At 35.8% G+C, this 27979-nt stretch overlaps 1 protein-coding gene across 14 annotated transcripts in view; it reads right to left on the bottom strand.

Annotated features, from left to right (window-relative positions):
- The window catches only part of CSPP1 (centrosome and spindle pole associated protein 1), a 130191-nt gene that overhangs the window by 76592 nt on the left and 25620 nt on the right, over positions 1-27979 (bottom strand). For 8 of the 14 annotated variants that reach the window (XM_050802018.1, XM_050802013.1, XM_050802016.1 and 5 more), the window contains 8 exons: positions 25235-25315; positions 23465-23563; positions 21331-21746; positions 13862-13960; positions 11102-11172; positions 5028-5121; positions 3258-3315; positions 980-1188 (listed from right to left, as the gene is read on the bottom strand). In XM_050802018.1, the coding sequence (XP_050657975.1) occupies positions 980-1188; positions 3258-3315; positions 5028-5121; positions 11102-11172; positions 13862-13960; positions 21331-21746; positions 23465-23563; positions 25235-25315 (1127 nt within the window). The remainder of the gene's footprint in view (positions 1-979; positions 1189-3257; positions 3316-5027; positions 5122-11101; positions 11173-13861; positions 13961-21330; positions 21747-23464; positions 23564-25234; positions 25316-27979) is intronic. The other 6 variants (XM_050802021.1, XM_050802015.1, XM_050802026.1 and 3 more) reach the window with 4 other exon arrangements.

Genomic DNA, 27979 nt, shown 5'->3' on the forward strand with positions numbered 1-27979 from the left:
CTTTTACAAATGAGAAAACTGAAGTTCAACAAAGGTGTGGTTTGTCCAAAATCCAGAGAGGAAAGCCAACCATTTCAATCCCTAATTCAATGCTGAGACCACCATAAAATGCTCTGTCAATTCCAATCCCTCCTATTCTTGAGTCAGGAAGCCAACAGATGAAAAACACAAAGCCCCTGGTAAGTACAGTAAACACAGTTCTACAGTGGGTTAGTAACTAAAAGACCCACTTCTACTGAAATAATATAGTTCAGAAAATATCGATGTTCAAAAAAGTTAAGAAAAACACCTCTAAATTTAAATATATTTTATAATTAATATACTACCAGTGAACAAAAAATAAGCCCAGGTCCTACAAAGAAGAAAGTATAGCCCAGAAAATATCAGTGTTAACAACAGGATTTTCTTTATGTATACTCTATTATAGCCTTTTACCTATAGAAATCAAATCTTTACCCCAATACCTAAATTACAGGTTTTATAATCTCAACACTTTTTATTTCAGACATTTGAGTTACACAGCCCATAAGTAATCACAGAGAATGAGCTGAAGGAAACAGAAGCTAAATAAAATTATACGTATAAAAGAGCCACATTAGAAACTTTTTCTGCACAAATTGAAGAATTCAATGTTTGCCAAGTGGAAACAACGAAATTGAAAAAAATGTACAACTTTTATATGTTAAAAGATATCAAAAACAGACATCCCAAAATACGACCTAAAAGTAAGTTAACACTAAAATGTACTTAGTAATTCATTCTAAAGATACAAAATCATCTTTAAACAATAAAATGTTTTAAGAATTTCCCTTATTTTTGTAATAGCAGAGAAACAAATTTCAGGAGAACTTATTTCACAAAACTGTTAACTGTACAAAATCTCTGAAGAATAACGTTATCCGCTTCAGCACATCCTTCTAAACATAAAATATAGCAATACCTTACCTAATTCCCACACACAAAACATTTAAACAAGCACCTGGGAGACACCATTTCACCAAAGGCGCTGTTGAGTCCACTGCGCAAATCTTCATTTTGAGAAGGAACGGAATGAACTGATGGGATGGGTGGGACAGATGGGGCAGATAAAGGAGGGAGAGGTGTCTGGAAAGCTATTCTGGGTCTTTCAGGTGGTATCATCTCTTCAAAGTGTCTTGGTGCCACACTAAACTGCTTTAGTCTATCAGGCTAAAATAAAGAAAAAAAAATCTGTTTGTTACATATAATCATAAGTTTAAAGGTAGAAGGGACTTCAAAAGACCTCCTATCCCAGCAGGTACTTAAGACAGTCACAGAATAACAGAATTTTACAGCTATAAAAGACTCCAAATATCTATTTTTATTTATTTATTTATTGAATAATGGAATTTTACAGCTATAAAAGACTCTGAATATTTATTTATTTATTTATTTATTTATTTATTTACTTTTGAGACAGAGTCTCACTCTGTCGCCCAGGCTGGAATGCAATGGCACGATCTCAGGTCACAGCAACTTCCACCTCTTGAGTTCAAGCAATTCTCCTGCCTCAGACTTAGAGTAGCTGGGATTACAGGCATCTGCTACCACACGCAGCTAATTTTTGTGAAGAAGGGTGTTTCGCCACATTGGCCAGGCTGGTCTCAAACTCCTGGCCTCAAGTGATCCGCCTGCCTCAGCCTCCCAGGGTGCTGGAATTACAGGTGTGAGCTTCTGCGCCCGGCCAGATTCTCAATATCTAATGCTTATTTTATAAATGGGTAATTGAGGTTCTCTGAGAAGTAATATACCACCTAAGGTCTCGTTATTAGTAAAGAATTAAGTAAAGACCAGAGTCAGATATTAATTTTAAATATATCTGCAGTATTATTTCTATGTACTAGGACACTGTGCTACTTCTCTAACCGCCATTTCTGTTATCTGTTACAAAGTATTCTGTAAAACAGGGTCAGCAAATGCTTTCTGTAAAGGGCTAGACAGTAAATAGGATTTGCAAGACTACATAGTCTCTTCATAACAAGCAGACTCAGCCATAGTGCTAAAGCAGCCACAAACAGTATGTCAACGAATGAGCAAGGCTGTGCTGCAACAAAACTGTTTTTTATGAAAACAGGCAGCAAAAAAATTGGCCACAGGCCACACTTTGCTGATCTCTACTTTAGAACATCACTTATATGCCCTTTTCTAAGATTTGCACATCTAAAGTAAACCCAAAAATAAAGGCCTGTTTCCTCTAATTACTTATTTATTCTCATAAATCAACTTGACACTCTATAGGAGCTTCAATTCAAAGATAAATAAAGTCTGTCACACACTAGTGTAACCATAAATACAAAATTTAACATGCCAACATATTACCTTAAAAAGCTCACCTTTTAAAAGGAAACTTTTGATTGATAAAATATATTTAGCTTTGAAATTTATCTTCTTTTTTTCCTACCATGGTTATCAGGAATGATTTCTCAGGTTAACCTAGAAGCGTACTGTGAGTGATGCTGGTGCAATATTAAACTTTTCCAAACAGATAACCCACAGGATATATTCTCGGCATAAGTAAAAGCAAATCAAAAGTTGCCTATAGGTAAATAATTTTAAGTTGCTGCATCCTTTTTAAGAATGAGCTTTTTAATGAAATTAAAGGTCTTAATCATCATTCAAAGATGAAACAAGACTTGTATTAGAAATAAATACTACATAACCAACTACAGAAAAAATAAATTGTGGTAAAAACACAGAAAAAATAAATTGTGGTAAAAACAATAAATTACCTCCTCCTTACTTAACTGCAATGATGTGAGTAATTCATTCCACTTAATGATGAGAATTGCAAAATTCAAGTAAAAATAAGATTATTATCTCTCTAATGTTACAATAAGTAACAATTACTAAAATGCTTTAAAAATAAAGTCTTCGGTTTTCTCAGAAATCATTCCAATATAAGAAAAGTAAGTGATCAAGATATATTCAAGAAAAATATTAACATCAATTATAAATTTAACCAAGATAACTCTCCATGGAATAGTACGTGTGAACAAAGCAGAGATAACTAATTTAAAATAAACTTTAAAAAATGACACGCAAATGAAAAAGGAAAAATTATGTCAAGGAAATAACAGTTAAGAGAATTTACACTTTATGAGAACAGTTTTAGTTAATTTTATTACTGTTCAAATTGGTCTACTCTCTTTTTCTACCAATATTTTCTATCCCCACCTGCCACCACATTTGAGGATCATCTGATGAAAGATTAAACATTAAAAGATGCCAGAAACCCTTACCGATTTCTCAGGGTCTTGTGCTCCAGACGCTGCAACCCTGAGTTCTAAATCTTTTTCTCTAAACAAAATTAAAGTTTTAAATATTAAAAAGATAAACTATTATAAATCATCACTGAAAGAAGCTTATACACAAAGTCTATGCAATATATCTACAAAAACAAATAATTCCTTTAACTGACATTACAGCCTTAAATAATACTGAAAGCCAAATTTTTTTACTAGATACAAAGTAAACTAGAATTCACATGTAACTTAGACTATGTATCTCTAAGCCAATGCCCAGAGTATTTCAAAGACTAAATAATTCACACAAAATAAAATACAGAAATAAAATCTTTACCTTGCAAAACTAAAAACCTCTTTTAGGGCACACATATATTTTCAGTTAGCAAAAAGAAGGGTAAAAATTTAAATATATCTACCATACTTCCTAATAACAGGGTTTTTTTTAAATGTTAAAGATAACTAACATCAAACAGTAGATATTGGCTTCCTCTGAGATAGAAAAAGGTAAAAACTAAGAGATAACAGGTCTCAAATTCTCTCAAAACAAGATATCTATTCCTAATTTTGTTGTTGCTGTTGTTGTTGAGTCAGAGTCTCGCACTGTCTCCCGGGCTGGAGTGCAGTGGCGTGATCTCGGCTCACTGCAACCTCCGCCTCCCAGGTTCAAGCAATTCTCCTGCCTCAGCCTCCCGAATAGCTGGGACCACACGTGTGTGCCACCATGCCCGGCTAATTTTTTGTATTATTAGTAGAGATGGGGTTTCACTGTGTTAGCCAGGATGGTCTCGATCTCCTGACCTCGTGATGTACCTGCCTCAGCCTCCCAAAGTGCTGGGATTACAGGCGTGAGCTACTGTAATTTCTAATTTTAATCTATATTTAAAATTTCTAATTTTAAACTCTATTCCTAATTTTAAACTATAATATTTCATAGGTATTTCAACAAGAAAGACTATAAACAATGATACCTATATACAACAACATAAATACTTGTGATTTATCATTCCTGTGGAATTGAGGAAGCCATTGAAGTTTTTTGAGCAGGGAGCCAGTTTGATTAGTGTATTTTTTGATAGTTAATATCATAGTGTGCTGGATCTATTGGAGCAGGGAGAAGGGAGTTGGGAAGACTAGTTATTAGTTAGGAAGCTATTGCTGCAACCCAGGTCAGATGTAGAGAGGACTCATCCAAGGTTAATGGCTCTGAGAATAGAAAGAAGGAGAGGGCCTCATATGAAGTGAGTAAGAGAGGACAAGGAATACAAGTCATAGTGAGATTTTGAGGCTCCATTATTGGGCTATTAATAGAAAATGTAGAGGGACAGTTGGTTTTGAGATGCTCATTTGGGATGGAAATGTTAAATTTATAGGATACAATTTTTTTTTTGCACGTATGTGTGTGTGCATACCATTTCATATGGCAAAAAATACTTTTATATTTGTTACTATATATGGGATAATCCAGAGGGCGTATCTGTAACATTAAATGCTACCTTAAATCAAAAACTGAAGAAATCAATGAAGGAAGTAAAAGGTCTATCACAGAATATACAAATACTCTCACTTGCAACTTATGGCCAAAACAACAACAACAACAAAAACTCTCTTGGTATTTATTTTCCTTGTTGATTTACCATGTAGAGACTAAAATATAAGTGATTTACAAATCAAACATCATATTAGAAAGACAACCCCTTATTTAACCATCTACACAAATGCATTTTAAACTCAAAATATCTCTTTTAAATGCAAACCTTTCATTACCGTCTCTTGTTCCTCTGTTGCTCAGCCATTTGTTCCAACAGTTCTAGTCTGTATTTCTCTTTCCTTCTCTGAATAAGTTCTCGATCTTCACCTCCTAGATAGTGGTATCAGAAAAATGCAATCTTAACTCTTAAGCATCGTATGCAATTAGAAAGTCAAGTCCTTAAAAACTCTGTCTTAATTGTATCATATAATTACTGAATATGCAAGAAATACAGAAGGAAAAAATCACATGAATCAGTCCTTCTTCAATTATTTTTATAATTAATGGGTACCTACTATGTGTCAAACACAAGATACGGGAATCATGCCCATGCCTCTACCAGTAGTCAAAAATTTTCCTAAATAACAGAATATTCTTATCCCAACCCCATTTTTCTAACAATCTAAGTAATATTTCCATTAATATCTTCCATAAGTCTTATAAATTTAACATTTCAATCCCAAATGAGCACCTCAAAATCATCTGCCCCTCTTCATTTTCTATTAATGGACCAATACTGGAGCCTCAAAATCTCACTCTAACTTGGATTGCTTGTCCTCTTCTATTCTCTTCATATGAGGCCCCCTCCTTTCTATTCTCAGAGCCATTAACCTTGCATAAGTCCTCTCTACATCTGACCTGGATTGCAGCAAAAACTTCCTAACTAATATCCAGTCTTCCCAACTTCCTTCTCCCTGCTCCAATAGATCCAGTACACTATGTAATATTAACTGTCATAAAATACACTAATCAAACGGGCACTCTGCTCAAAAAAATTCAGTTCTGCAGGAAAAAATATAAACCTCTCACCCTGGTATTCCTTACACAAAAATTCAGCTATTCAAAAATTTTGAATGCAGAGAAGATTATTATTATTGCATATGTTAACACCACAAAATAACCTCTTAATCTAGATATGCAAGATCTGGAACACTACAAAAATCACAGGGTATCAAGAATGCAATTGAAACAGCAATTTCTGTACTGTCTTCATTACTGGTCTCCAACCATCAGTGGGCACACAGCATCTCAGTTTGTCCATTAAGCACAGATATCAGCAAAAGTGAAGCTCCCATAGAGGTTACATGAATTACATTAAGATTAATAACTGTGTTTTATAATAAAAGTAAATATTCCCATTCCACTTGTGACCATGATAGAATAACCAACCACAAGACTTAACCTCACACTGTTTAAAAAACAAATAAACAACAACAATAACCACAAATTAGAAAAGTGGACAAAATACACAAAATAATTGTTTTCCAGGCACTGGACAAGAGGTAGTACAGAACTGTAATACCTAAGGGAAGGAAAATAGATGAGGTGAGCCCTATAATCACCCAATTTCTGCCCAAATGAAATTTCCAGACCACAGATACAGGTAAAGAGGTAAAGAGAACCCAAAGAGGGCCAGGAAACTGAGTTAAATTGAATAGATAAAGAGCAAAATTCAGGAAGGCTAAAATGGCTAGAAGTTATGGAGCAAAGATCCAATAGGAAGCACAAAAAGAGCTCCAGAAATCCACAGGAGGTCCCTTCAGACTTTGCAGTGTGCTAGTTTGTGCATTCACAGAGTGAAATTTCATTTGGCCTGGCAACAAACTAAGAAGGGTATACAAACTGAACAATTCTCAGACCTGAAACAAAGGAGAAAAATTCAAGCTCCAGCCAGCTATGTTCTTGGTGGTCTTTCAGGGAACACGTCAGAAAGGTCACTCTGTAGTAGTAAGACTAAACTATTCTCTGAAAGGAAAGCTACTCTAGAGGTCCCTAGCTAAGTTTAAAACTGAACTCAGATCAAATTGGTCTTTAGTGAGGGAGAAGGAAAGGAAAAATCATTTTGGAAAAAATTCAGACTGCAGAAGCAGCCTGCTTGAAAAGTCACAGCAACAGACAAAAATAAAACAACCTGGGGGAAAAAATAAAACCTCAGACTGCACCTGGACAGATAAGCAAGGGTCTAGCACAGAGCTCTTTGTTCTTTGTCTAATTAGTGAACTCCCAGGAAAGTTTCCACCTCCTTTCAGGCATATTCATAGTGGGAACTTGCATGGGGGTGGGGCAGGGGTGGCTTATCTAAAACAAACCCAGTTATACAAACAAGACAAGCAGCTTTCTGCTTGCCTAGAGAGGTACCCAGAGCTGTATAAGGTAACACGAGTTGTACAGATAGTTTTACTGATAAGTTACTCAAACTGCTACAGAGATTGTTTCTTATAAAAGCTTTTCAATTCAGCTGTAACCCGGCCATCTACTTAGACTCCCCTCTTCCCTGCAGAGAGCTTTTTTTCTTTCACTTATTAAACTTTCGCTCCAACCCCACCTTTGTGTCTATATTTCTTAATTTTCTTGGACATGGGACAAAGAACCTGGGGTAATAGTTCAGACAACGAGAAACTGCTACATTAAGGAGCATGTGTGAGACTGCAACATTAGTAACAGAGAAATGTGACAATGGAAGGCAAAATTTTTTAAAGATGGCTACTCCGTTCCCTGCTCCCTGCTGAATCCCTGTATAATTCCCTCCCCTTGAGAATGGGTAGGACCTGTAACTTACTTGTATACAATAGAATATGGAAAGGTGGAAAAAATATTTGCAGATGTAACTAAGGTACTGAATCAACTAATTTTGAAGTAATTAAAAGGGAGATTATCTTAGGTGGACCTGATACAATCAGGTGAAAGCCCTTAGAAGGAATGGGCCCTTCCTGAATTTAGAGATTCCTCTTGCTGGCATAAAGTAAGTAACCATGGTAAGGAAGCCCACATGGCAAGGAACAGCAGATGGCCACTAGGAACTGTGGGCAGTCTCCAGTGGGTATCCAGTAAGAAGCCAGGGCCCTCAGTCATATAGCCACAAAGAAATGAATTCTGCCAACAACCTGCATTAGCTTAGAGGCAGATTCTTTCCCACTCAAGCCTCCGGTTAAAAAGCAGCCTGATGGATACCTTGATTATAGCCTTTTGAGACCATTAGCAAAGGATCTGTTCAGTAAACCATGCCCAGACTTGACCCACTGGAGTTGCTGCCTGAATGCAATTTCTAAATGTTCACTAGAAAAACTGGGATCAAACAACACAGAAGACCTAAAAGAGATACTTTTGTGACATTCAGGCACAAAACATGGCCCACATTCCAGACTTTCAAAGCAGACTATACAAAGCAAAAGCTGCAAGCTATGGTGAAGGGACAGAAAATCAGCTTGCACCCAATATCCCACACTCTTACATAGCAAAGGCTTGTTACTGTTAAGGGAAGGGCAAAAAAAATCTTGTGAAAAATCTGATGCAAAACCCTCCTCAGACACAAAGAAGAGTTTAGCTATCATCCTGGGCAAGGACAGAAATGTTGAGAAAGACCCATCCCTGAGGCCCAGATGCACAGGACCAGTACAGCATCAAGTAACAATCAACAGCAATATATTGCTGAGAAGGGGGAAGTGTGGAGGAAGAGATGCCCTCACTGTCAAGGACATGAAGGTCTTGCTGAAAACTGGGGAAAGTGCAGGAACACTAAGAAAATCCCTCTGGCACTCCAGGCCTCACATGAAGGACAAGATAGAGAATTCAACACTTCTCTCTAAGCAATCAATAGAAGCAGATAAAATTCATTAAGGATATACAAGACATGAACATACAATGAACTAACTTGATTTAACTGACACCTTTTTTTGTCTTTTTTTGATACAGGGTCTTACTCTGTCACCCAGGTTGGAGTGCAGTGGCACAATCACGGCTCACTGCAGCCTCAACCTCCCAGGCTTAAGCAATCCTCCTACTTCTGCCTCCTGAGTGGCTAGGACTACAGGTGCATGCCACCACACCCAATTAATTTTTTTATTTTTTGTAGAGACATGGTCTCCCTATGTTGTCCAGGTTGCTCTCAAACTCTTGGGCTCAATCAAGTGATCCTCCTGCTTCAGCCACCCAGGATGCTGGGATTACAGGTGTGAGCCACCACACCCAGCGTTAAATGACATCTATAAACTACTATACTCAACAACTGCACCATGCACATTCTTTCAAGTACACACTAAACACTCACCAAGACAGACTATATTCTGAGCCACTCAAAAAAAAAAAAAAAAAAAAAAGTCAAAGAAATTCAACAAACTTGAAATAACTGAAATTAATCTAATTATATTCTTGGATCTTAAGAGGCTTAAACAAGCAGTCAATAACAAAAAGACAGAAGGAAAATTCCCAAATGAATGGAAATTTTTAAACATACTTCTAAATTACCTATGGTTCTCTTATAAACCCCACAATACATTTGTTATTTAGCTCTAAACTAAATCAATGATCTTACTCTTTAAATAAAGAAAAGGCCCCAAGTGACATCCTTGGGGCAAAATTATAGGAAGATAAATTTCAGTTCAATTGAAATAAGAGTATCATAACAATCACAGCCATCTGAAGATGGAATGTCCTGTCTCTAGGGATAATAAATTTCCTATAGGTATGTACAAACATAGTTTGGGGGGGAAAAGATCAACCACGAGATAAGTCATTGAATTAAATGACTTTAACAGTTTGTTTCAAATGTTAGAGTTCATTGTCTTACCAAATATTCATCTATAAATCCTGGATTGCATTAAACTCATGCTATTCATCTTTAAAAGGTCAGGATACAATAATCCTTTTATTGATAAAATTATTTATCAGTAGGCTCTCAGCTCAGAAAGACATTTCTCTTATTTTACCATGTTTTATAAAATACATCAGCAGGGAACAGTGGCTCACGCCTGTAATCTCAGCACTTTAGGAAGCCAAGGCGGGCAGATCACTTGAGGTCAGGAGTTTCAGACCAGCCTGGTCAACATGGTGAAACCCCATCTCTACTAAAAAAATACAAAAATTAGCCAGGCATGGTGGCACATGCCTGTAATTCCAACTACTCAGGAGACTGAGGCACAAGAATCACTTGAACCCAGGAGGCGGAGGTTGCAGTGAGCCAAGATTGTGCCACTGCACTCCAACCTCAGTGATAGGGCGACACTCAGTTTCAAAAAAAAAAAAACATAAGAATATAGCCTTTTAAAATAAAATAAGTAAATAAAAATAAAAGAAAAAATATAGACTTTACATGGTACTGATTAAACTGGTCAATTTTCACCTACAGATAATATACTAGAATAAAATTCTAGGTGGCATGCTATTTTTCTCACAACAGTCATTCACAAGGGAACAAAAACCTGAGAATACAGTGCAATTATATGTCTCTAAACCAGTATTTAATTTACTGTTTTTACGTTGAATGAATCTAGAGTGTTATTTAATTTCTTCATATACTTTACTAAAACCAAATTTCAGTTCATTTTTTTCTAACATTTTTCACACAAAGAACAGACCTCTTTTCTATTACACATTTAAAGGTACAAACCAGAAACAACGCTCTCCTCACAGTTTCTGGTATTAAGTTGTGACAAGTGTCATATAGCAAAACAAGCTTATATTCAGCAATGGCTAATAAACAGAAAATTTAGACCATCATCATGACTTGAACAAAACACCTTCTCAGAAACTACATGAAAAGAACAAAGGAAAGAAAGGTTTAATTTGTAGAAAATAAACTAATATACAAAGCAGTTTTGTACTAGCTGAAGAAACTAGAAAGAAGAATTAAGGAAAAAACTATCATATATAAAACAAAATTTTTTAAAAAGCAGAATGTAAGAAACAGCCACACTGCAACAGAGTGCTAATAAAATATGGAATTAAAAGCTCATTACTGATTGGTAATGATCAATCCATTTTGCAAAGAAAAGATTACTGAAACTAATAATTTTATTATCACCTATGGAAAGCACATCAGTAAATAATTTAGCTTTAAAATTATACATAGATGTGTTCATGAATATCATGAATAAAAATACAAAGATATATAAAATTTTAAAAATACAAAATAAAGTTATACATAGAGCTATATAAACTAAATGATTAGCATAGTATCTAGCCATAAAGTAAGCACTTACAAATATTTTCTACTATTAGTAAAAATAGTATTAATCACAACACTGAGTGCTCACTAAAAAAGGATTATAAGACACTCTGTACAAGTCCAACTAATTGGAAGTTTTGTGCCTACCAAAGAGCATCCCTGCAAAAGGACTACAAGTATCTTGATTAGCAGATTTGGATGGTTCATTGTCTGAAGCACTAAAGAAAAAAAGACAGAGAAACAGAGTAAGTTAAAATCCAGATAATTTACAGGAAGCAAAATTTTAGAGTAAAATGTAGATATGAGTGATTAGCCTTTCAAAGTACTATGGACATTATAATATTTACAAATTTTTAAGGTTAAGGTAAAATCATGGCATTCTATCTCTTTATACAGTGCAACTCCAATGTATTCAGGCCTAAAAAAAAAAAATTTTGGCCAGGCACAGTGGCTCACACCTGCAATTCCAGCACTTTGGGAAGCCTACATGGGTGGATTGCCTGAGGTCAGGAGTTGGAAATCAGCCTGGCCAACATGGTGAAACCCCATCTCTAATAAAAATACAAAAAAATTAGCTAGGTGTGGTGGCAGAGGCCTGTAATCCCAGCTACTCAGGAGGCTGAGGCAGGAGAATAACCTGAAACCAGGAAGTGGAGGTTGCAATGAGCCGAGATAACATCATTGTGCTCCAGCCTGGGCAACAAGAGTGAGACACATCTCAAAAACAAAAACAAAAATGTTCAGCTTGCTTCACTGGCTATATAAGTTCTCAAATAAAATCTTTTTCAGGCTGGGTGTGGTGGCTAACACCTGTATTACAGCACCTTGGGAGGCCAAGGTGGGCAGATCGCTTGAGGTCAGGAGCTTGAGACCAGCCTGGCTAACATGGTAAAACCTCATCTCTACTAAAAATACAGAAATTAGCTGGGCATGGTGGCATGCGCCTATAATCCCAGCTACTTGGGAGGCAGAGGCAGAAGAATCACTTGAACCCGGGAAGCAGAGGGTACAGTGAGTCAAGATCACGCCACTGTACTCAACACTGGGTGACAGTACGAGACTCTGTCTCCAAAAAAAAAAAAAAAAAAAAAATCCTTTTTCATAAAAAAAGTTACCCCAGTTAAAAAAAAAAAAAAAAGGAATATAAGTGCACATAAGACCGGGTGCAGTAGCTCACGCCTGTAATCCTAGCACTTTGGGAGGCCAAGGCGGGCGAATTACCTGAGGTCAGGAGTTTGAGACCAGCCTGGCTAACATGGTGAAATTCCATCACTACTAAAAATACAAAAAAATTAGCCAGGCGTGGTGACGCGCACCTCCAATCCCAGCTACTCAGGAGGCCGAGGCAGGAGAATCACTTGAATCAAGAAGGCAGAGAGCCAAGATGGTGCCACTGCATTCCAGTCTGGGCGACAGAGGGAGACTCCGTCTCAAAAAAGAAGAAAAAGAAAAAGAAAAAAGAAAAGTGCACATAAATTAAAAAAAAAAAAAAAAGAAGGAGTGACCTATGCACACACTTAGAAAAGATCATCCCTAAAAACACTCCTTCCTGGCCATGCACAGTGGCTCATGCCTGTAAGATCCCACCATGAGTTTGGGAGTTCAAGACCAGCCTGGACAACGAAGATCCTGTCTCTTAAATTTAAAAAAAAAAATTTAAAAAAAATTTTTTAAAAAAAACTAGGCAGGCATAGTGGCACATGCCTGTAGTCCCAACTACTCCAGAGGCTGTGGTGGGAGGGTCACTTGAGCCTGGAAAGTCAAGGTTTCAGTGAGCTATATCATGTCACTGCACTCCAGCATGGACAACAAAGCTGTCTCAAAAAAAAAAAAACAAAAAAAAACCTCCTTTCTTGGAAGACTGAAACAAGGGGAAAAAAATCCTCAAAGGAAACTTAATTGATTAGAACGAAACAGCAAATTATCTTCTTGCAAGCAGTGTTTATATATTATTTTTCTTAGAAACAACAGGCATCTTTCTTGACATATGACATCATATTCACTGTATACTATAGATTCAAAACCATTTATCCTTATGTACAGCACCGGAATGCCACCAAAATGATAAAAAACTGTAAGTAGAAAGAGAACATAAAGATAAAATACATATAATTTCCTTTCAACATGACAGAAATATATACGAGCACTAATTTTACAAAGTAAGCATAAAAGCTATCTACTTGATAAACTGAAAATCAAAAATAAACTTTTGAAAGAAAAATTCACACCACAGGAACATTCCCAATTTTTTTTTTTTGAGATGAGTCTCACTCTGTTACCCAGGCTGGAATGCAGTGGCACTACCTCAGCTTACCACAACCTCTGCCTCCGGGGTTCAAGTTATTCTCCTGCCTCAGCCTCCTGAGTAGCTGGGATTACAGGGATTATTACCAGGGATTACAGGGATTACCACGCCTGGCTAATTTTTTTTTTTTTTTTTTTGTATTTTCAGTAGAGAGGGTTTCACCATGTTGGCCAGGCCAGGCTGGTCTTGAACTCCTGACCTCAAGTGATCCACCTGCATCGGCCTCCCAAAATGCTGGGATTACAGGCATGAGCCACCGGGCCCAGCCACATTTTCAACTTATTTCCAGTCAAGTTGCATCACCATGACTCTAAGATATTTTAAGTTTTTAGTCCATTAAATTATACTTATTTCTTTTATTATTTCAAACAAATTTACATACTTCGTAATGATAGGGACATCTTCAGAACACCCTGGCACACTTTATAACCAAAAACTTGTTCTAGTACTACCTCCTCATCCTTTCTTTTCCTTTAATTCACTTCTAAGAAGAAAGGCTGTTAATTTACTATACCTTTCTACTTTTTCAGTTAGCCAGTTTAAGGCACATTCTGTTTCACAATGTAATAACTAAAGGGGAGAATTTATATTACATACTGTACCTTTTATTTTCAGCAGATGAAATTCTTATGTTTGACTGTTCTATAACATCCCCATCATGTTCCATAGGAGGCACATTCCCTCGTCTATTCCTGTGCATCCTTAAAAACATATTAGCTTATAAAGAATGTTCCACATACAGACCTTCTTATAACACTTTGGTGGTTTTACATTTGATGTTGGCAACATTAAAGGGAACAAAGTGTTATAATGAAGTTTTACCATAAACACATTCTAAAATTAAATAGAATTTGTATGATCTGCTGGTTAATGAGACACTTAAGAGTTTAAATGTAATAATCTTTTCTAAAAAGATTATAAATTATTTTAATGTACTTTCTATAAGTTTTGATTTTTAAAACTACAAATATACTAACACTTTTTTATCATTCTATTTAAAAGTGAACCGAACACCTACTGGGTATTCGGACACAGTCCCTACACTCACAAAGATTATAGTCATAATTCAAAATGAGAACATTTTTTAAATCAAAATTCATAGAGTCTGTGAATTATTTCATTGTATATATAACCTTCTTTTTTTTTTCTGAGACAGAGTCTTGCTGTGTCGCCAGGCTGGAATGCAGTGGCGCGATCTCGGTTCACTGCAACCTCTGCCTCCCAGGTTCAAGTAATTCCCCTGCCTCAGCCTCCCAAGTAGCTGGGACTATAGGCGCGCACCACCACACCTGGCTAATTTTTTGTATTTTAGTAGAGATGGGGTTTCACCCTGTTGGCCAGGATACTCTCGATCTCCTAACCTTGTGATCTCCCGCCTCGGCCTCCCAAAGTGCTGGGATTACAGGCATGAGCCACCGCGCCCTGTCATAACCTTTTTAACTTAAAAATACAGCAGCAGTCTGTAAATTAAATCAAATGTAACAAACGATGACATTTGCTAATACTGTAAATCACAGGAAAGAATAAATGTTACTGATAGGCGAATGGAAAACATTAACAGGGAAAATGATTAGCTAACTTTACTTACGAGGTCATAAACAACAAAAAGAAAGATTAGCATGTTTTCTATTTTCTTCTTTAAAAACCTTTTTGGAAAATAATAATGAATAAATGTTTTTCAATCAATCTTTTTTCCATTTGGCAAACACTGATTTTATTTTTAGCTTAATTTCTCATATCATAGAAACCAACATGACTTTTTATACCAATACTTATCGGCGTTCATGAAAATCAGCATTTCATAATCATTTCAAAGTTTCTTTACGTGGCTGTTGAGTTACCCAACTATACTGTCTTTCTCAAGAGGACTATTACAAAGAAATATGGTTGTTAAAGTGGTATTCAGTATTTTAGGTGAATTTCATTATCAGATTAAGAAAAATGGCAATTTTCCGGAAAAAAAAAAAAGAAACTTCTCACTCTCCACAGAACCAGCATATAAAACTCTTTCTTCACTTGTTTCCATCATACAAGCCACTGTCAATATCATCTGTGGAGAAAACACTATTTGGAATTTTAATCTTAGTAACTATCACATGGCATAACGCATGAATGGCTTCCATTTTTTAATCCATCACACATCACACACACACATTCATCACACACACACATTCTGATGTGTGAATGACACATCAGCTTAGTGTCATTCCCTACTTAAACCACTTAACAAACAGGTAAATACAAACTCAAATTCAAATTTGTAATTAACACTGCCAGGCAACCAGATTTAGTTATACTGGATCTTTATATATAATGCCGAAAAGTGTTAACAGAGCAGGCCTGAGACTGTCTGTCCTCAGAAAAGCCTGACTATGTAGTTGACCCTTAGCTGGCACCTGGGAATACAGATTTTGGGAAAGTTACAACCACTGGCAGAACTGATAAGAGCAGCTCACTGTGCTTAAACTGCACAAACTATAGTTTATGCTAAACACTTGCTTTTCTTCAGGAGGTCTGGAATTTTGGTACATGCCAGGTACAGGATGCCTATGTAACCATCCCACAATAAAAACCTTGGGCACCGAGTGTCTAATCGCTTTCCTGGTAGACATTTCCTTATATTGTTACAATTCAATGCTGGAGGTAGTAAGCATCTCCTGTGTGATACCACTGGGAGAGAACCCTTGGAAGCTTGTGTCTGGTTTCCTTCAAACTTTGTTCCATGTGCCTTTTACCTTTGCTGATTTTGCTTTGTATCATTTTGCTGTAATAAATTATAACTGTGAGTACAACTATACCCAAAGTCCTTATGGATCCTCCTAGCAAATCACCTAGAGGTTTTCTTGAGAACCCACGACGCAACACAAAAAGCAAATTCACTGGTGTAGTAAAGAGGTATCTATGCCAAAAAAAATTATATATAAAAATAATTTATTTATATACATTCTTTAATAATAAATCTTTATTTAAAAAATCTTTAACAGAGGCCAGGCATGGCGGCTCATACCTGTAGTCCCAGCTACTTGGGAGGCTAAAGTGGGAGGACTGCTTGAGCCTGGAAGGCAGAGGTTGCAGTGAGCCAAGACTGTACCACTGCACTCCAGCCTGAGTAACAGAGTAAGACCCTGTCTCAAAAAAAAAAAAAATAAAATTAAATAGAAATGTAAAGTTACAAATTCTTAAAAGCATAACTTGGGGTCCCAGAATTAAAGGTCACTGAGATATACAAAAGCTTCTTCTAAAATTAACATAGGGCTTGTGGCTTCCTTCATTACTAGTTAAGTTTTCTGAAGATAATATTTAGATTAATAATTCTAGCTTATCTTTACATCACCACTGCACCCAAGGTATCCACACTAAAAAATCTTTTACAGGCTCTTCAGTGTATACAGATAGTAAAGCAAACACCATAAACACAAGAGGTCATTTTCCAAGTTCATCCTAAATTAATTTAAGAAATGATTTTATTTATGTATAAGGTTAAGGTCTGTTTGCTAAAATCTACAGCAAAATCAAAAGATTTCCTACTGAACAGCACATATGAAAAGATATTCTAAGGTATACCCTTCACTGAAGAAAAAAAAATCATTTACAAGATTATAAAAGTCCACTTTGTTACCAACGATTATAATAAGATCGAGACTGAAAAATGTGTAAGAGACTAAAAAAGAGCAGAAATAAGCATTTCACTAAAAAGATAAAATCCTAGGGATACTATTCAATTTTATGAAATGACACATGATTTGTTTATCTTTTTTAAGTCAAGTAAGAATTACTGTTTACAAATATAGAATTTTATAATTTTTTTTTTAATTACCAATATAAGACCTAAAAAAAAGAAACCTTGAAGGGAAATTAAGCTGAAAAGCCAAACTATAGTTTGGAAAGTTAGCCACCTTATTCTCTATTAAAATATCCCTACAATTTTTATGGCATTTCCTTCATTTACTAAAAGTGCCCTTTATATTTCTAATAAATTTAGCATTTAATCACCCTGAACTACCTCTGTTAGTTCACTTAAACGGCTTTTATGGTCTCACAATTTATTGTTGTAACCTTTTCTGAACAAAAAAAGTCCTCTCTGAAGAAAGCAACTAGTATGAATCAGCAGTGGTTTTAGAATGGTTACCTCTTTATTCAATCATCTCAACATTAAAGGGAAACAGACAGACAATAATATCCAAAAGTAATGCACTCACCTAATGTCTAAGAACCATCTGATTCTAACCAAAGTTCAGGGGTTCAGTTTAGGTTCAGTTTGTCCCTGGAAGCCCTTTCTGTTTCACTGTAAGAGTACCAGATTAAGACTATCCTTGTGACCCAGAAGTAATCTATCTAAATACTCTCCCATCAAATTACTAACCAGGTCCAAGCCTACTTAGTTTCCAATATCAAACAAGATTAGGCACGTTCCAGGGTGGTGTAGCCATAGAAAATCTACCTAAATATTCTATGGCTTTTAACATATAGGTTCACTTATCACACCTTAATATATTGGGTTTTGTCAGAAAGGGACAGAACTCATAACTTTGAAATGCAAATCAGATATGATTGAGGGAATAAAATAACTGCAAAATGATTTCACCATCCTACTAACTAAAAAAAAAAAAAAAAAAAAAAAAAAAAAACAATATTTTAAATGAAAAAAATATTTCTCTCCCTATTTCCTTGAAGACATGAGTCAACAACTCTAGCTGATCAGGTAAAAATCTTAATACCCAAAGAAACCAGGTATAGGGTACAGGCCAACTTTATCCTAAAAATGAACATATGTTAATCTTTAAAAAAAAAAAAAATAGAAGCTAAAGAAAAACTCTGAGATGTTAACTGTGGACAACCAGTTTTCTCTTTGTTTTCAATTCTTTCCCAATTTTTATATTTACTTTGGTAGCACTGTTTTCTATTACCAATCCCATCTACCCTGTACCTGGTTTCTTTGGGTATTAAGAAGTAAAACTTCTTTTACTCATTAACATTGGTTAAAGTAAAACACAATAAAGTAAAATATTAACTTCTACAATTCAAGTTAATAAATAAGACTAGGATTACTATATTTAAATAGAGCCTATAAATTTCAAAGTATCTTAGGACATGCTATTACATTCTACTTTAGAAAGCTCCTAAAATATGATAAATTTTACTTAAATTGGTAAATATGAATAAATAAACAACACATATACACACACAATGCAACTGTCAATTACAGTGTTAACCACCTTGTTAATTATTTAAGAACACTGTCAGTGATTCATGATACAAATTTAGGAAGGTAACATCATTTTCTGAGAAAAGTTTTAGCTCTCCCATATTTATTTATTTATTTTGTTTGTTTGTTTGTTTGTTTGTTTTTGAGACGGAGTCTCACTCTGTCGCCCAGGCTGGAGTGCAGTGGCCGGATCTCAGCTCACTGCAAGCTCCGCCTCCCGGGTTCACGCCATTCTCCTGCCTCAGCCTCCCAAGTAGCTGGGACTATAGGTGCCCGCCACCTCGCCCGGCTAGTTTTTTGTATTTTTTTAGTAGAGATGGGGTTTCACCGTGTTAGCCAGGATGGTCTCGATCTCCTGACCTCGTGATCCGCCTGTCTCGGCCTCCCAAAGTGCTGGGATTACAGGCTTGAGCCACCGCGCCCAGCTAGCTTTCCCATATTTAAGTATGGGGAAACATTTCATTAATAATTATGGTATATGAAAAAAGTAAATGTTTATAGGGTAGAGAAAAATTGAAACCAAAAACAAAAAATTATTATAAACCAAAACTAGAATTGACCAGATGCTGACTTTTAGGAAAGGAAAAAAAAAAAAAAAGAACAAAGAAAACTTAGAAGAATTAAGGAAAATTAACTGTGCACTTCTCATGATACATTATAATTATTTTTTGTCAAGAACTTCTGATCAAGATTGCACAGTATGTTAAGAATAAATGCTTGGAGCAAGAGATGAAACTCAGTTCCACATTTCTTTAGTCTCAAGCTTTTCACAAATACAGTCATTTCTCCTATCAACCAGTTGATTTATAAACTACTGAATGACTGAAATCCTTTTTTTTTTTTTTTTTGGTGGAAATAAGGAATCTACAAATCTGAAGTAAATCCAATTTTAAATTCAATTGTTAAAGAGACACATAAGAAAAAACACTTGGAGATGTCAAAGTTGATATAATAACAAAATAAAAATACATAAAATATGATTTATATATTGAAGAAACACTTTAAAGTATTTAACAAGAATTATTCTCACTCAACCTCATGTTTAATCTATTCTTAAATAGTATTTGGGAAAGTTTATATAGAAGGAACTTATTTTATTTATGGGATACATAAGAAGATACGATAGTTCTCAAATAGAATGATATTCATTTGTCAGTTCATGTATAAAATTATCACAGGGTATAATTATAAAAGTAATAGATTAAAATATATAAAAAACAAAGAAGCTACCATTATAATATGTTTCTTAAAATTCCAAACTTAAAAAGGTATACATTACATTCATCCTAAAGGTAAACAAATATCATAAAGGGAAAGGAAGTTCTCATGTACAAAGGAGACATCATCACCAAGAGTTGAAGAGTACTTGCAGTTCCCCAATTGAGTTATTTTAGTTTAGTCAGCCTTTAACTACCTTCATATATAAGCATTTTCAAATATAACATTATAGGATTTGGAGAATTTTCTAAGTATAAACAATTAGATTCAGATTAGAGAAACTATAATTGCCATTTCCAAATTTTAATCAATCAAATTACCTAAATCAGGTAAATATTAAAAGTATTGTGTGAGGACATAACAGCTACAGAATGTAGAAGACAAAGAACTGTAAAAGCTTTGTATCGTAATAGTTAGAATACTAAATGTACAGCATTACCACTGAAAATTTTTTCTAAAATACTTAAAAACTAATCTATTTGGACTAGTAAATAAAGCAGGTCCCAAAAGCTGCTCAAAATGTATTAACACTTGTCAAGTAAACAAGTCAATGACAAATATGAGACCGTAAGGTATTCATTCCTAACTCCAAAACAAGTTAGGTTAAACTATGGCAAGTATCAATGTTATGATAAATACAACAATAAACCCTCATTGTAGCAGTTAAGAAATTATAAATACTGTCACAAAAACATTCAAAGGAACTGAAAACCATCTGAAAATCTGATTGAAAAAACTTATGACTACAGGAATAAACTGTATTTCATCTATTTTAACGTATCCTTTTTTCACACGTTTTATGTTATTTATTTATTTTTGTTATTGCTGTTGAGACAGAGTCTTACTCTGTCGCCCAGGCTGGAGTGCAGTGGCGTGATCTCTGCTCACTGCAACCTCAGCCTCCCGGGTTCAAGCGATTCTCCTGCCCAGCTTTCTGAGTAGCTGGGATTACAGGTGTGCGCCTCCATGCCTGGCTAATTTTTGTATTTTCAGTAGAGATGGGGTTTCACCACGTTGGTCAGGTTGGTCTCCACCTCCTTACCTTGTGATCTGCCCGCCTCGGCCCCCAAAGTGCTGGGATTACAGGCATGAGCCACCAGACCTGGCCACATTTTAATATATGAAGTCAGAATAGCCAATGACCTGGTTTTATGTCAAGTTATTGCAGACAGTTATTTTTCCCCTCATCCAAGAGCACTATGAATTGAGAAAACTCTGAATTCTGGCCTCAAGGTTTCTTTGGACACTACTGGCAGTATGAATTTGGACTGTGAACTTGAATCAGTACCAATTTACACTTCAAATTCTCAGGGAAGGCTGTTTGTATCTTTACTCTCCACTCACTGACAAGGTTGGGACGTGGGCGTTCCCTCTGTGTCCCTTTCTGTGGGGACAATTCACATACTTTTACATAATGGGTGTAGCCTTTCAGTTTTCCAACTTTATAACACGGCCGCCACCTTGAGTGTTTTCTTTTTCCCCTCAGTGGGACATAAAATAATGATGCATTTTAAAACTGACAGCAACTTAGAATTAATTATGATAAAACTGCTTCTCCCTACTATAATGATAAAAAGTAACAGCAGCAAATATTAACAATTAATTTGCTATATTAAGCTAATAAAATAAAAATGAAGTTGTAAATACCTGTCATTTGTATACACTCTCAAAAGTCTTCTATCAAAATCACTTTCATATCTAAACCTCTCATCCATTTCTTCACTTACTTCAGGATCTTGGCCTGGTCTATGATACCGTCTATCAAAAACACGATCCTCATTAAATTTGTGAAATCTTCTATCTGGAATGCCAGCCTTGCTTGCAAACCTCTGATGTTTTAGGTTGGAAATGCCTACTTCTTCATTTGCTTTTTTAATAATTCTTCTATTCCTTACTTCGAGTTCATCATCTAGTCGTCTTTGGTTCAGAAGTTCTTCATATGCCTCTGAAGGAGTTAAGACATCTTTTCTAGGACCCTCTGAATTTTCGCAAGATGTATGTTTTTGTGAAGTTAAATCAGGCTTAACTTGACCAATAGGTTTTTTATTTCTTTGACTCTTGGGCTGTTCAATTAAAAAAGAAAAAAGAAACAAAACTTGATGAGAAACTATCTCTCATAAGGTAATTAAACCCTCAATTTATACTTAGTCTATCATTTTAACTCTGATGTTTGTTTAATCACGCATATATATATATATATATATATGTTTTTACATGAATGTTCATATAAGCTTTACTTGTAATAGCAAAAGCCAGAAATAATTCAAATGTCCATCAACAGGGGAATGGATAAACAAGCTGATACAGCCATGCAATGGAACATTACTATGCAACAAAACTGAATGAATTATCCATACATTCAACAACACAAATGAACCTCAAAATAATCATACCGAGTGAAAGAAGCCACACCCCCAAAACTAGTATATCCTGTATGATCCATTTATATTAAATGATCAAATGTAAAGTAGTCTAGGGTGATAGAAGTCAGGTCAGGAAGATCTGGAGACAGTGTGGGAATGAGGGGAGGACAGTGAGGACACACAGATTCCAAAAGGTCCCAGAACCACTTTGGGGGATATGGGATAGGCTCGTTATCTTGATTGTGGTTTACATATTCTAAAACCCATCAAATTGTACAGTTTATGAAAAGTTAGTTTATTAAATAAAAATTCTAGGTGGAGGCCAGTGGATTGATTGAGCCTGGGAGTTCAAGACCAGCCTAGGCAACATTAATCGCCCATATATTTTTTTTAGAAAAAAAAACTTGAAGAAAATTTTACCTTTCTGTGGCAGGGCACGGAGGCTCACGCCTATGATCCCAGCACTTTAGGAGGCCGAGGCGGGTGGATCACGAGGTCAGGAGTTCAAGACCAGCCTGACCAACATGCTGAAACCCCATCTCTACTAAAAATACAAAAATTAGCCAGTCATGGTGGCAGGCACCTGTAATCCCAGTTACTCCAGAGGCTGAGGCAGGAGAATCACCTGAAGCCAGGAAGCGGAGGTTGCAGTGAGCTGAGATTGTGCCACTGCACTCCAGCCTGGGTGACAGAGCAAGACTCCATCTCAAAAAAAAAAAAAAAAGAAAGAAAAGAAAGAAGGACAGGATAAACTAAATGCAAATTCCTATCCTAGGAGATATTACTTCAAAATATTTCAAATTAAATTCTCAACACAAAGGATACAGAAAGTGGTAAATGTTTTGAATGGTTTGGCCCCAGATACATCAATCATCCTTCTTTTTTTTTTTTCCAGACCAGGTTTCGCTCTGTCACCCAGGCTGGAGCACAGTGACGCAATCTTGGCTCACTGCAACCTCTGTCTCCCAGGTTCAAGCAATTCTCCTGCCTCAGCCTCCCAAGTAGTTGGGATTACAGGCACCTGCCACCAAGTCCGGCTAATTGATCCTTAAATTTTGAAAAAAAAAAAAAGGATATATATATATATATAGAGAGAGAGAGAGAGAGAGAGAGAGAGCGCGCTAGGAATTGTCAACATAAAAACTCATTTAAATTTTTAAAAATAAATGAAAATCACTTAACAAAACTGATCTCTAAAATTAAATCTCCCTAATTACATGTTAAAAGTTCTTCAATATGAGATAAAACAACTTTCAAAACTAAACATTTAAATGTCCTGTGTTTGGTTTAATTTGGCTTAATTTTGCAAGTATTTACAAAAAAAAAAAAAAAGTAAAATGTCTAAAATAGAAAAACCTTTTCAAGTACAAAATATTCAACATGTGGTAGTACAGATTTACTTCAAAAGCAAAACCTACCTCAGTACTCTTTTCCACCTGCCTGAACTTTTCACTGGATTCTTCCTTACCCCTGAGAAACTGATTGTATTCTTTGTTACGTTCAAGTTTCAACCTTTCCTTAAAATAAAAATCAAAAGGCAGTGTTAACTTCACCTTCAGGAAAAAAAATACCTCAATGTCATATCGGAATGTCAAATCTGAATCATACATATCAGAACTCTTACCCAGAATGAAGCTTTACTAATAATTTCAAGGACAAATGTCACTGAAAGGTATGGGAGAAGTCGGAAGAGGTTTGAGGACACCCATACAGCTCCCCAGGTCTTTCTTGTCACGTAAGAATATGCACGACTACATGCTTTGGTCCATTAACACATGAGGTCTCTAATAGAAGGGAGTTGCTTCGTTCATGAAACATCTCCATTTTACACTCCAATAGTTAACAGAGCTTAGATGACATTTTCCAAAGAGCCATGCCACATAAATCCATAGATTGCAGGTTTGATTCCCAACATCAATCCTAGACAAACCAGGTGTATTCTGCCAAAAGCATTCAGAGATAAATCTCTCCCACTAGTAAATATGATGATTGTGTTTGCCAAGAGAACTGTCATTAGCATGTTTCCAAAGAGATATGATGGGGTTACCTTCCTTCTTTCCTTCTCAAGGACACCTCCCTCTCCTAATGCCCCAACCCATTCCCTGAAGCACCTGCAGCTAACCATTCCTTTCCAAGGTTAAAAAGGATCCTTTATATTTTAAACTTAAAAAGGCAAAATTATCGTAGATTATAAAACATTATAATGAAATGTTCTGTTAAAGCACAAATATGTAAGATTAGAAAATGTTCTTAAATTTTAACATTTCCCGTGTCACTAAAACAACACAATCTAAAAAAGTATTAAAGAAACTAGGTCAGCCGGGTGCGGTGGCTCACGCCTGTAACATCAGTACTTTGGGAGGCTGAGGCGGGTGGATCACGAGGTCAGGAGTTCGAGACCAGTCTGGCCAACATTGTGAAACCCCACCTCTACTAAAAATACAAAAAATTAGCCAGGCGTGGTGGCAGGCGCCTGTAATCCTGCCTCCAGCTACTCAGGAGGCTGAGGCAGGAGAATCACTTGAACTGGGGAGGCGGAGGTTGCAGTGAGCCAAGACCGTGCCACTGCACTCCAGCCTGGGCGACAGGGCGATACTTTGTCTCAAAAAAAAAAAAAAAGAAAAGAAAAGAAACTAGGTCTGTCTTTTGAAATTTATTAACTGTCAATTTTGTCTTATATACTATTTCATGATCTCTGATATACTCTGGTGAGACTGAGTCACTACGAGAGGTGTACAGTGCTTTATCACTTTCACCATGAAGGAACATGCACGTGTATTAATGGAGTGACAGAATCACACATTCAAAGAACCCTTACCCTCACCCGACATAAAAGCTCACTATAATTTCACATCCACTCATTCCAATAACTGTGTTACATAGCATAAACTTTACAGTCAGAAACCCATGGTGAAAAAAATGAATTCTGAATATTCAGTTAAGTATAACTGAATACAGCAACAGAATCAACATATTAAAGAAATATACAATTATATGGTTACAAATGTGTTCAAGAAAATTTTTTTAAACAGCATAAACATGATTCCATGGATTTTTGAAAAAGAAATATATTCAAGTATGGAGAAATGATGTGATCTTCCATTTGCATTTAAATCAGCAGTATGTTCTTTTATGATTTTGATGCCTGGGAAAACTGCTACCCACAATAACTACTCCTATCCACCTACCTTAGCAGATAACCTCTCACCAATAGGAAGAGAAACTCCCAAAGTAGATGGATCTGTTTCACTCGTAGATAGAAAATTTGTCTGTATATATACACATTAAAAAAATATATTACCTAATTGCCTTTATAAAATATGTTGCATAAATGTGTCTTTGCATTCTATATTCTAACCTAGTATTACATTATGCAAAGCAAACGAATGAAATGGAATGAAGACAGAAACTACAAATCTATATAGACCATACCAAAAGCATTTGGAAAAAAGAGAATTTTCTTCCAATCAACAACTTCCTGAAAGGGAAAATCAGGCCTTAATTTTCATTTGCAATATATATATGTCTATTGATTCAAGATGATTAGAAGCATGAAGAAAAACTTTCCCAATTTATATTCGTCTTCTAAGCACACACTCTTCATTATCAGTGCTCTACTGTCTTTTTGTTCTCAAGGCAAATTTAAACTTCCTCACAAATGCCTTAATGCATGCCACAACAGTTTTTTTCTATTTTTCCTATAATTATGTGAGTGAATATCTACTGAAATGCCAATAGATATAAATTATGAATGTTGTTTATGTGTTCCTCCAATCTTGTTCATTAAGCATTTAAGTAACGCAGTGTAGTAGAGGCAGCATTAGACTAGCAGTCAAAAGACCTAGGATCTACGACTAGCCCAAGCATTTATTAGTTGTGTAACACTGAGGAAGTCACTTAACTTCTCTGACAGACACTTTCTTCTGTAAAATGAGAATAGTACCTGCTCTGCCTACCTACCAAAGCTGGTATAAGGATGAAGGAGGATAAAAAATATAAAATCCCTTTGAAAGCTATAAAGCAAATACAAAGGACTGGTTAAAAAAAAAAAAAAATACACATGATCCCCAACTGGTAAAAAAAATACATATGATCTCCAACTTTCTGGTACTGTTACTTAGTAGTCAAATAATTTGGAATAATGTACTTCACTTCACTTCAGTTTCCTTGTCTGTAAAACAGAAATAATGTCATCTACACATCACTAGGTTATAAGGATTAAATCAATCAATAATTGTCAATCTGCCTAATTCCATGCCTTTTACTTATTCACTAAACAAGCAATTAGCAACCATCTAATACTATGCAGGTACTATTTTCAGGTGGTAGGGATACAAATATATTTTCCCTATATTCAAGGGATTTACAATTCAGTTGCAGAAACAGATATGTAAGCAAATAACCACAAAACAATGTATTAACTACTACAATAGCGTTGTATTCAAAACATTATGGAAAGAGAGTAATTAGCAAAACTCAGTGATTAATAAAGTTTCATTAAATCTGGCCAGGCAGGGTGGCTCATGCCTGTAATCCTAGCAGGTTGGGAGGTCGAGACAGGTGGATCACTTGAGCTCAGGAGTTCAGACCAGCCTGGGCAACAGGGCGAAACCCCGTCTCTACTAAAAACACAAAAAATTAGCCGGGCTTGGGGCCGCGCGCCTGTAGTCCCAGCTACTTGGGAGGCTGAGGCAGGAGAATCCCCTGAACCTGAGAAGTGGAGGTTTCAGTGAGCCAAGATCAGCACCACTGCACTCTAACCTGGGTGATAGAGTGAGACTCTGTCTCAAAAATAAATAAAGTGTCATTAAATCTGAATTTACAAATGAGTTGTGCTACAAAAGCTAATTTGAAAGTTGGCTGTATGGAACTCTAAACTTATCTGACAAAGAAAAAATAAGACACATGACCAGATCCCTGAGTGATTTTACCTCCTATATACTGAAGTACATTATACACCTAATTATTTTGTAGAGTTATAAATGCATGAAAAACCCATTCACAGTTCCAACCAGGAAGATAGATTTAACATCCTCACTCCTTCATTGGGCAATTTCCCATTCCAAACATGGGTCAAGAATGATGTTCGAAATTTTCAATAAAATGAAAAGAATAAACAATAACAACAACATAGGCTGGGAGTGGTGGCTCATGTCTGTAATCCCAGCACTTTGGGAGGCCAAGGCAGAAGGGACACTTGAGCCCAAGAGTTCGAGATCAGTTTGGGTATTTAAAAAAAAAAAAAAAAAAAAAAAACATTTTTTTTTTATTATTATACTGTCTTTATCAAAAAAAAATTTTTTTAATTCTTAAAAAAAGAACAACATAGTGAGTTTTTTCAAAAAGCTAAATTTTAATCATTCATTCATTCACTCATTCACTCAATAAATACTGAGTGCCTACCATGTGCCCAAACTCTCTGATGCATTTGGGACTGAAAAAAACAAATAAAGATTCCTGCCCTCCAAAAGCATACATTCAAGCTGGGGAAAATGAAAAAGAAATAATAAACATAATGAAGAGTAATTATACAGCATGCTAGAAGGTAATAATTACTGTAACAAAAAGGAAATTAAAAGGACAGGCTACAGATAGTGCAGGTTTATCAGGCATGAGGGTGGGAAGAACAAAAATCAAGAACTCTCTTTTGGACATGGTCTACATAAGATAATAGGTAGATTTCAAAGTGAAAATGTGAATTATGCAGCCAGCTAGAAAAGTCTGAAGTTCAGGATGGAGGTCTGGGCTGGAGATATTAATCAACTGACTCAATTTAAAAACTGTTCCCGTGAGAACATGTCTTTTCTGTGTTTAGACGGTCAAGCATCTTTTATCCTAAAAACAGGAAATCATCTCTGGGCAGGAAGGGCTCAGGAAAAAAAAAATTAATTAAAACAGGAAAAAAGATGGTAGTTGTTTGTTTTCATAACTCT

This window comes from Macaca thibetana, chromosome 8 (assembly GCF_024542745.1).
Source record: "Macaca thibetana thibetana isolate TM-01 chromosome 8, ASM2454274v1, whole genome shotgun sequence".
Taxonomy (NCBI): Eukaryota; Metazoa; Chordata; class Mammalia; order Primates; family Cercopithecidae; genus Macaca; species Macaca thibetana.